Consider the following 11,830-nt stretch of genomic DNA (forward strand, 5'->3'; position numbering starts at 1 on the left):
TATCGATAATGCGGCACTAGCTTCAAAGGGAAGGATATGGCCTTTAATTTAGTACAAGTGCAGATAAGCATGGTCATTTCATGTAATCATAAGGTTAACACAAACAATGTATGTAACGTTATGACAAATTATTTTAACTTTGACCTGTGCACTTACCATTTGCATTTGAATGGGCATATTGTCATTTTAATAGAAATATAGATAAATGAAAGAATTTTTATGACATAACTTAAAATTTTGGAAATATTTATTCCATCGAGGTAATGTGAAAATGATATATAAACTATAGCACTAATATACGACTAACATCAACACCAAACACGTTTGTAAACGTTAATTTGTAAATGGGAATAAAATAAAACAATTATTGACAATGCGGGATTAGCTTCAAGTAAATTGTATTTTACTTCAAATTATGAAGGATTTGGCAAGTGCAGATAACCATGGCCATTTTCATGTTATCATAAGTTAAACAAACAATGTACGTAACATTCCTTTACACTGATGTTAGGGACAACGCAGGGGGTATGATATGTACGTAACATTCCTTGACAACTTAGGCGATATGATAATTGGGATTCCTACTCTTACGTTATCTGCTTTTTTTTGAAATATCAATATGTGACTAAAACTTTGTTTGAAACTTTTTATCATTAAAATACTTCTGTTGTTTTGTTGTTTTTTTTTTGTTTTTTTTGTTTTTTTTTTTGTAATTCAGCAATTTATATTAAGTAAACAAGACAATCACTCTTATCATAAAATGTAGAAATATTTTCGGATAATTATGATATATGGTAAAAAAGTCGAAAAACGTGTAATAATTTCCTTGAAATGTATTCATGAAAAAAATGATTAATATAACTAAAATATCATAGTACAATGATAAAGGTGATGTTTGTACTATTTTTGTACTATTTAAACTATGAGATTTAAAGTAATTATTTGTAAATTCTATGTTGTGAATATACTTGATGACTTGTATGGCTCTTATCTTATCCTGTAAATCTAAAAATATATTTTACTATATTTAGAAAGTGATTTAATCATAAGCAAAACTTAGATCATCGCAAACCTTACTAACATTATGTTTTGACATATTTGTTAAAATCTGCGGAAATATTTGCTGTCTTCAGGTAATATTTGTTTAATTCTGAATCGTTGTTATTAGTACATATGTTAGTAAATGCGAATATGATTAGTTTAAGGGGTATTTTTAAAACAATATAATTCAGAATAAACAAATTTTGAATATGTATACTGTATATATTGCACATCAAAATAACTTTTTATCGGCAAAGATTTTACTTGTAAATTTCATTCTTACGTTTGTCCTTCGGGAATTATAAACATTACAGTACTTTAGTGAAACTAAAACTAGTAAATATGTGTCAATAATCAAGTTACTGTTATAGACAGGATTCATTACAAATTCAAGCCAATGTCAGAGTTCTAAGCATTCCATTATAAATGTGCTTACATGTGACTATAAAAGAATAACTTTCTAACCAGTTAAAATGATTACCTGCGGGAACATTTTTAATGATTTAAAGACATTTTATTAACTCTTTTCTAAATTGTTGGAAAAAAACGTTGTATCGAGACTATATTTGACAAGAACCGATCAATAGAAGGTCTTTTGAGACTAGTGACTATTGAAGACTGGAGCCTGGAGAAGGCCAATTAGAAGGTCACCCGTCTGTATCATTCATAAATGGCGAATATGGCCGATATGCATGTTTTTGGGGTTTTTGTTGTTATAAATGAAATAAAACAATTATTTCTTTTTAAGTAAATGATTAAATGATTGTATGAATAAAACAGAGCTACCGCTATCATAAACTACACAAATGTTTTACAAAATGTTGTAATAGTAATTTCGAGTCAATAGCGACTTGAGAATACTTTTACGGCTATTGATGAGCAAGTCTGATTTCTTTGGAGACATGATATACAAATTTCGTGAAATCTTGGAACCTGGTTATTTTCTTTTTCTTCCTTTTTTATATTTTTTATTGTGTTTGTGTGGAGGTGGTGGTTGCTGTCTTTTCTAAAACTACTGAACGTTTTATTACAAGCTAGGACCAAGGCATTCCAAATGCTTAGTGAGAACTACGGTGGCACAGATATGACATGTGTGGGCGTATATTTATATATATGTCGTGGTCACGAGTTACTAAGTCACATTAAACTTGATACATGTCTTAAGGATCATGTTAAGTGATCTCCAGCCAAGGCCAATAGATCAGACTTTAATTTTGACTAAGATATGGCCTTTTGTTGATAGGATTGATCAGTATGTACATACTAACGGCCTGTTAACCTTGTTCATACGATAACTTGAGAGGGAATAAGCCCTGGTTTATTTTATTTGGTAGAGACATTGCCCATGGCCAGTAGATGACCTTCTGAGGTGTTTGAGGTAATAGGTCAAAGGTCAAGGTTACCATGACACTTCATGTAAAATCCATGTCTGATAAACTAGAGAGGAAAATAGCCATAGTTTAAATAACCTAGTATGTACATTGCACATGATCAGTAGCTGGCACTTGATAATTTTGAGGGCATTGATTCAAAAATAAGGGTTACAATGATGCTAAATGTAAAATCATTGTCCAGTCAATAATTTTTATACATGGCACTGTGACAGGCAGGTGAAGTATGGGCAGAATTGGCACATTTCTAGTTAACTAAAACAATTCAAATATAAAGTGTTATTTATCTCGTGTGCACGACTAAGTAACTCGTGTTTACGACATGGTAACTCGTGCAAACCACTTAATTATCTCGTTCCCACGACTAAATAACTCGTGGCCACGACATAGTATCTCATGCGCACAACTGAGTTACTCTTGTCCACGACTTATATCTCATGCACATGACTTAGTAACTCTTTGCCATGACATAGTAGCTAATAAAAGACTTAATTGTCTCGTGCGCACGACTTAGTTACTCGTGGCCACGAAATAGTATGTCTGCGCACCACTTAATATCTCGTGCTCACGACTTAGTAACTCATGGCCACGAGATAAATAAAAATGCACAAATGTCACCTCTGTGCCACGTAGAGAACCTAGTAAGGTATATGGTACCTTTGTTATGTTTCTTTTTACATGATCACTTTTGTGTTTTACATATTTCACCTTTTGTAACCTTAACAACAGTTACTGCTAGAATTTCCAAATTTCCCTTGGTGGGTATTCGTTTTAAAGTTTATATTATTTACACAAATTTCTCGTTTATTGAACCTGTTGGGGCATTTAATGAGGTTTAGCGACCATAAGCCGATTTAAACTAAAGATAAACTTATACTGCGGCCAAGCCTTGCCTGACCAATTTCATTTCGTAAATACGTACTAATAAACTTTTACCTATACTAATAAACTAATTTGGTTATCTAGTATTGTAGTACCTAAGATATTATTCTTAAAACAAAAAGAAAATGGAACAATAAGGCATCTAAATTGTGCACAATACAAAACCCTTTCAAAAACGAACGTGCTTAATAAACTAAAATAAGTTAAGATTACCTAGTTAATTCAATGGGGATTTTACATACATGAACTGTACAGAATTTAAAAGAAAAACAATTAGAATCAATTGGATCGTTGCTCTACTGCATTTGAGTTCCGAAATAGAAATTTGTCAAAATAAGATGTTGTTATGTTTTAATATTTTAATGCAATGTGCTATATAAATACTCGAAACTTTGAATTACGAACATACTTTAGAAAGTATGCAACAAAATATTTTAGCCAAAATTTATACCTTTAGACTGTAAGGACAGCTATTAATCGTAGAAACGTCAATATTTAATCTACAATAAAAATAGATAACCCGTCTTATCTAAACATTTTTATGTATTACCAAATTAAAGTTTTTTTAACAATGCATACTTGACTAGTGTGCTTGTATATTATTTTGGTAAGTATAGAGATAGGAATAATTGAATTTGACAAGTTATAAAAATAACTTGAATTTCAAATCAAATCTTTCACGCTCATGTCTCAGTTTTCGTTTCTGTTATAGATTTTTTTCTTTCAAAAGCCTAATAGATCTAGTGTCAAATAAAAAAAAAATCAAAGGTGTTATAACGCGAATAAAGGCGTTATTACGCGAATCAAAAGGCGTAGCAACGCAAATAAATAGAGGATATCTGTTTAGTTCAGTGAAAGATCGAAATATATTTCACCGAGTGAGCACCAAAAGGTATATTTCCCGAGTGGCGCAGCCACGAGTGAAATATGAACTTTTGGTGTTCACAAGGTGAAATATATTTCGATCTTACACTAAACTAAACAAATTTTCTTTTTATTATATGCAAAGGAACGTTTTAAAAAGACATTTAACCTAATACTGAATGTAAAGCGCGCCAAATAATAATACAACGTGACGTCATTTACGACGTCACGTCATTAAGTTGGTACCCAGTACTGTGCACGCTGGTGTTTCACTGAAACAACGTAAGGGGCTTAAATTCAAAACAGTGAAATTATCAAAGTGGTAATTTCACTGTTTCAAACAGTGAAATTACCAGTTTTATTTCACTGATATATTTATATAAACCACCGAAAAGCATGTAATAAAGGCAAGTAACGCAAACAGAGGTGTTATAACGCGAATTGAAAGGCATAATTACGCAAATCAAAAGACGTAATAACGCGAAAAAAGGCGTTATAACAACAATCAAAGGTGTAATAAAAAGGCGAAATAAGATAATATAAGATAACAAAATAAAGAAAATAAATTGATTTACTATAGTGACATATGTAAAATCAATGATGTGATGCATGTGAATTCAGAGTAACTGTTTTGACATACAGCCCAATGGACCTATAAGTCTCCAAGCCACATTAAATTGACAAATATCAAATAGTTAGTTTATGACAAAAAAGTTTGCATTATTACTGCGTAAATGGAATGATAGTTATTGTAAATGTATATTATATTATTCCATACGAGTTTATATCTTGAGCAATAAATTCCGATCAATATTGTTCTTCCTTCCTAAAGTAACTAGGTCATTTGATTAGTAATGATATTATATAACATTTGCATTATATGGCGTTTTAATTTGCGTTATAAAGCCTTTTGGTTAGCGTCACTACGCCTTTATTCGCGTCACTACTCCTTTTGATTCGCGTTATTACGCCTTTGTTTCGCGTTATAACGCGAATACAGGCGTTATTACGCCTTTTGATTCGCGTTATATTGCCTAGATTCGCGTTATTAAGAGGTTAATACACGGCAGGAGAGGGCCGGAAGGTGATAATCGGCCCGCAAAATGAATAATGGACCCGAGGGCTTTAGCCCGAGGGCCATTATTCATTCAGGGCCGATTATCACCTTCCGGCCCTACTCTGACGTGTATTAATGTCTTTAATACACTTGGTAGATCTAATAGTAGCATTTAAAAAAAACAACAAAAAAACCAACAAAAAAAACAACAAATACTTTGAAGTTCTTTCGTTGAAATTCTTGTCTACAGTACTCTTCTACTGTTCTGTACAGAGATGTTTAGAGTCTACTGTTTGTGTGTTCAAAGCAGTAGAATCTAGAAGCAAGTTTTATTTTCATTTTTTTTTCGGAATGAATTTGTCGTATTATTTCTTCAAATTTCAATAGTAACAAAAATATGTTTGTACTAAATACGGTTAAGCTCTCATAATAAAAATAAAGCGATTCGTGCTGACAACCTACTTTCACTTTTACAGTAAACTGTTTGATGACGTAAAATATGACGTCATTTTTTCAGTTTGTGAACGTGCACTTGTTCTGCGGGCTGATAACTAGTTCTCGGCCCCGGGCCGCAAACTCATAATAGGTCACGTGACACTCATAGTCAGTTGAAATCACAGGCAATTTTGTTACTATATATAGTAACAAGTGTATTAATACGCATTTGATTCGTTTTATAACTCCTTTATTCGCGATATTAATTACGCCTTTTGATTCGCGTAATTATGCCTTTCAAATCGCGTTATAACGCCTATATTCGCGTTACTTCGCCTTTATTTGCGTTGCTTCACTTTTTTCACGTTATTACGCCTTTGTTCCACGTAATTACGCCTTTTGTTTCGCGTAATACATTGATTCTCCACTAAACATTCAAGTTAGGGTGTAAGTAATAGTGAATAATTGGCATTTGCGAATAGTGACCAAGACACATTTTTTTGTTAGTTTAACTCATGTATAACATTGAACACATACTGGTTCTTTTAACATTTCACCAAAAAAACTTGTAATATTTCCTGAAAAAAAGTTACCAAGAACTCGAGATTTGTGCAAAAACAGATACGTTACCATGTTTCCAACTGCTTTCAGAGACTAGATAAAAATAATTAGCATGAATATACACTATTTAGAAATTTATTATTCTTTCAACAATATAGGACCAGTATATATTACATAGAGGATATTGAATGAGTGTAAGTTCAATACTGAATTTATTGCACGAGTTGAATAAAATTATATTATGCGAGCCTCTGGCGAGCATAATATTATTTTATTCAACGAGTGCAATAAATTCAGTATTGAAATTACACGAATTTAATATTCTATTTATCGCATAACCCAAAACAAAGACCGTTTAAAGTGAAATAAGAGTCATTTTTCATTGTCGCGACTATAGTATAACGCTAACATTTAGCGCGTCTTTACACTATGTTTGTATAACGCTAATGACGTCACGTCAAAATATATGCACGGCCGTGCAATACCATATTTACGGAGTCGCAAAATCGGCACGGGTGTGTGATAAAAAATATTATGCATCAATATTATTATAAAAAATCTACGTCTATGAATAGCTTGTGAACTGAAGCTGATGAAAATGTTACTTATAAATCAGACTTGTTTATTCCAAATACATGATTTACTTATAAAACCATTTTAGGCCAATAAAAATACTGATGATCCATACTTATCTATTGACACAATGTAGCTCGGATTTACTTAACAATATAAATTCATTCCACTAAGTGGAAACGAATATTAAATCATAGATACGTATCTGTTTCACCGTTATACTATGAACAAAGTTATGAAAAACCCTGAACACGTAGATAGATATTCGTAAAGTTTTTTTAAACAACTTAATATTAAAAAGAACACACAATATCATTTACAGTTTTCTTTTAGGTTTTATTGTTTTATTTTTAGCTTCAAATAGTAAAATAACATTGTGACTTAAAGAAACATATTGAACTTAACAAGAACATTTAAATAAAGACACTCATCTATTAGAATATGTAACAGCTAGATTAATGAGTGTTTCATAGTGTGAATTGACATTCTGTATTTCGTTTGTCTTTTTGGTTCATCTGCTGTTCAATTATCTTTATTTTTTCTATATACTTTTTCTTTATATACTGGTACAATCTCGATCCTTTATTTTGCCATACTTGGTAATATGAGTGAGCCTACATGTATATGCTTATCTACATTTAACAAAATTATATCAGAAACAATGGTACCGCTGAATTAAAGAAAACCAACTTATTAATAATCAATCCATATATATGTGCACCTCCAAGATTTTGAGCTATATACAATTAGTCCATCCCTACTATAGACAGAAAATCTTGATACAACCCTGACTAAAATTTAGAAACTAATGGGAATTCATTTAAAAATACTTTAATATGTTTTTTTTTTCCATTAAGTTACAGTGATGTTATATATTGCCTAACCATATATTACTTATTTAAACCAAAGTCTTGTTGAAGATTTAGTTATATAATATTATATTAAACAGTACTCAAATCTCTTTCAAAACAGATACGTTACTATGATAAACAGATACGTTACCAGACGTTATACAGTCATCTACATTTTATTTTTAATACAAAGTTTGCAAACCAAAAAGATATCAACATATTTTTATTCCAGGAAATAAATCGGTAAATCTTTATATGTTTCTTTCCTGTTTTTCAAAATTTTATTGTCTAGAAAACTCAACTTATCCTTGAATTTCAAATTCCTGATTCACATTTTCAGTTTTCCAATAAAATCGAGATCAAAGCATCATTTATCGGCTACACGAACGTTGTGCTGTGATTTTTTACATGAAGCCATTTCAAAACTTAGCAAAATCATCAATTAAGATTCAAACAATAAATATTGGTGACGTATCTGTTGGTAACGTATCTGTTGGTAAAAAACCTAAAATATATCAGATGTACACACATGTTTGCCAAATATATTAAAATATTAAGTTTTCTAAAGCATATATTTGAATAATGCATAAATGCGATCCTACTTTTAAGTGCTGGTAATAGTAAATGTTTCTCAGTGGGATATCATGGTAACGTATCTGTTTAACTTTAAAGTATAATCTAAATTGTCTCAGCATTGCGAGGTCATTGTGGTTCTAGCATGTATATTGTAGTCAAAATTATTTTTGAATAATGAAATATGATAAAACTTGAGTTCAATAGCACACTATTAATATGTTACGAGCTCATATTACTCTTACTCAGGTTTACCTGAAGTGTGGTAACGTATCTGTTAAATATATGAGGTAAATGCATTTCAGCTTGTAACTTTTTTCCAAATTCACTGTAGAAAACAATAAAAATATCTCACTTAGACATTTAAACTAAAACTTAATACTTAAGAGGTTTTTCTTCAACATATGTTTCATGTGAAATTATGTAAAACCGACAGTAATATGGGACCCAAGCCTGGAGACATTACATAATGGGTTATACAGCACCTCTGCATGATAATATTTTCGTATAAATCCGACAGACAAAGTCATTCATTTGAATGCTTTACATACATGACTATGTAATGAAGCAAAAGAATGTCCAAAATGTGTTTTTCTGCAGTGCAACAAAATATACTCGAGGGGCAGAATATTTTCTAATTTGCGTGGAGAATCAATGAATAACGCTTTTATTCTCGTTATAACGCCTTTTTTAAATTTTATTTGACACTATTAGGCTTTCGTAATTTCTAATAGCTTGTATCTTAATTAAGTTTTTTTCTTATCTTAATTAAGTTAATTATTCTTTTTCATATCAAGTATCAACGTCTTGAAAGAAAAAGATCATATCTTCTGTAAGGCACCTGCTACTAAAATATCCACTTCCGAAATGGCGTGTTCGTCTGTCGTTGAAGAAGAGAAGAACTGTAAACTAACGTACTTCTTCCGAGATTTACTGAACAATAAGATTAAGTTTCAAATACCCCCGGATGAAACAAAAGACATTGTTCTTGCTGTAGAGACACTTGTACATGACATTGTTTTGCGAGTGGCAAATAATGTAAAATGGTTAGGTCCATATGACAAACTCCGAATACTTAAAGTTGGAAGCATGGCAGAAAGAACGAGCATAGTTAACCCCGATGAGTTTGATTTTCTTATTGTAACTCATCAGGATGGGGTGAAAGTTAAACGCGATTGCAGCGGAAAAGAAAGAGAAGGATATGCACATGTTAAAGTTTTGGATCAGCGCCTTCGATCTCTTTGGGAACCTTTTCTTCTCGGGGACTACCTGAAGGGATCTTTCAGTCATGATTTTTTCGGAAAGATCACTGAATTAGTTGGTTTTATTAGATCAGTTGGAAGGAAAGTGCGGAGAAAAGATCATCGTTTTCAGAGCCTTTTTGATCCTTGTAACGACAGTCTGTCAAACGCATTTATGTCAGAGGTCGTAAAAGTCATTCAAAGTTCAGGAGATATAAGATGCAGCAGAAACACGGGTGCACTACGGGTCGATAAGGATGTTGTTAATCACGGTCCAGCGTTCATGCATACATTTATATGGGAATCAAAAACCCGGAGAAGGCCCGAGACGATAACTATTGATATGACTTTGGCAATAGAAGTAAACATGTCACGACACGGAAATGTGATTGCAGAGAATGAAACATTTCATTCAGGAGTATGGAAAAGGCTCGAAAGACACGGTAGATATATGCTAATTCCGTGTAATGAGTCAACGGCATGTGATGATGGCCTTTGCTTTCGTATAACATTTACGGAGACAGAGGTCGAGCTTGTCCGAAACCTAAGCGATCATCACAAAGAATGCTACAAGCTTTTGAAATACATCTTCAACAGCGGAGGAGGATATTCATATATACCGTCTTATGCATTCAAAATGCTTGTGATAAAGCATGACTTTAACTGTCGGGAAAACGCAAATCTGGCAGTTTGCTTTAAAATCATCGTAGCGTCTTTGCTGTATGAAATTAGCAAGGCTGAAAGGAAAGAACAAATAGAACCAAGTAGATTGGTAAGAATGTTTATGCCGGGATGGAAATTCGGAATTAACGTATCCAGTATTTTCATTAAAACACATAACGTTCTTGTTGGCAAAGATTTCAAATTTACACGTGAACAGTTTGTTTCTTCAATAGAGAGAATGTTAGAATCTTTAGAAGAGATCAATAAACAGGAGAAACCTGATTACTCGGTTCTGAATATTGTAAACGGCCATAAAACAGGAGCTCAAGCATATGCAAATCTAATGGTACCATTTATGAACAAACATTTCAGACTTGTTCAAAATTGCCTTGAAAATTACTTCAGGCAATACAGAGGAAGACATTATATGAAAAATCATCGAACTGGTTTCGATCAAAACATGTATAGCATTTAACTGCCCAGCCATATGGTTTCACATTATATATTATGTAGGCAATACTAGCTTGCATTATCTTTTTAACATGTTTTTTTCTTGTTGTGGATAACCTGAAAGGTTGTAATTTATTGACATTTTTAGTCATTCAAAGGGCGTAGTAATACATGCATAATTGCACTTTGTTCAGAAAATTTGATTATTTTTCTATATTAAGAATAAGTCACAAGATGCATTGTTCATTTTATTTGATGAAAATATCAGTCACTGTGTCTGTTTTAGCACTTTAATTTGAAACCTTGATAAAGTGTGATTCTTCGGAAGCATTAAACACAACAAAATTACATGAAAATTGCAGACTCGGGTTGTTTAGTCTGTACATAAAGGATAATGAAAACATGCAACATCCCTCATTTATAGACCTATCATAGTTTATCTTAACAAAATTATCTACTTTATTGAGTTTGTAAAGCCCGGTACCTAATATAGATCTGTGTTAGCCTCAAATTGATATGGATGCAAATTTATTTATTATACATAATCACAGCAATGATAATATTTTAGTCGTGCATTTTTACCGTACATTAAACCTTTAAAGCAGCACAAATTCAGATTTCTGTTATTTGTATGAAAACACGAAGCTGATTTAATGTGTAAAAACTAAAAATACAGTAAAGTGTAACATTTTACCCATTTCACCATTGGAATGATCGAATCTGTTTAACAAAAAACACATAAACCATAAATCATTGATTTGTATTAGTGTTAATATGAAATAGTATAATAACTAGATCTAAATCTGATGCGGCGATATTGTCATACAAAAACGGTTTGGCAGAAAATAACCGAGCGTTCAAAAATATAACACTTAATACATGTTATATATCAGATAACAATTGGAGACGCAAGGGTTCCGCATGATATACTAATTGAACGTTTATCTTCACATTTCATATAATATGTCGATAAACAGATTATTATGTTTTATATAATTGGTAGATGTTGACGGTTTTGTGCATTTTTACTGTTTCTAGAAGATAAATGAGCCGCGCCATGACAAAACCAACGTAATGCGTTTGCGACCAGCATGGATCCAGACCAGCCTGCGCATCCGCGCAGTCTGCTCAGGATCCATGTTGTTCGCTATCAGTTTCTCAACTTGATTGTAAGCGAACAGCATGGATCCTGATCAGACTGTAAGCGATAACAGCATGGATCCTGATCAGACTGCGCGATGCGCAGGC

General features: G+C 32.2%; 1 protein-coding gene across 1 annotated transcript; it reads left to right on the forward strand.

The window, feature by feature from the left end:
* Positions 1-1,012: 1,012 nt before the first annotated feature.
* Positions 1,013-11,784, forward strand: LOC132717872 (uncharacterized). Its single transcript, XM_060701449.1, has 2 exons — positions 1,013-1,133; positions 9,026-11,784. The coding sequence occupies exon 2, from the start codon at positions 9,096-9,098 to the stop codon at positions 10,605-10,607; it is 1,512 nt and encodes a 503-aa protein (XP_060557432.1). The 5' UTR covers positions 1,013-1,133; positions 9,026-9,095; the 3' UTR covers positions 10,608-11,784.
* Positions 11,785-11,830: the final 46 nt, after the last annotated feature.

Source organism: Ruditapes philippinarum, unplaced genomic scaffold (assembly GCF_026571515.1).
Source record: "Ruditapes philippinarum isolate M1 unplaced genomic scaffold, ASM2657151v2 ctg6533_1_1_1_1, whole genome shotgun sequence".
Lineage (NCBI taxonomy): Eukaryota > Metazoa > Mollusca > Bivalvia > Venerida > Veneridae > Ruditapes > Ruditapes philippinarum.

Bases quoted from the DNA above. Each gene is read 5' to 3' on its own strand.
- LOC132717872 (XM_060701449.1), top strand. From the start codon at position 9,096: ATGGCGTGTTCGTCTGTCGTTGAAGAAGAGAAGAACTGTAAACTAACG.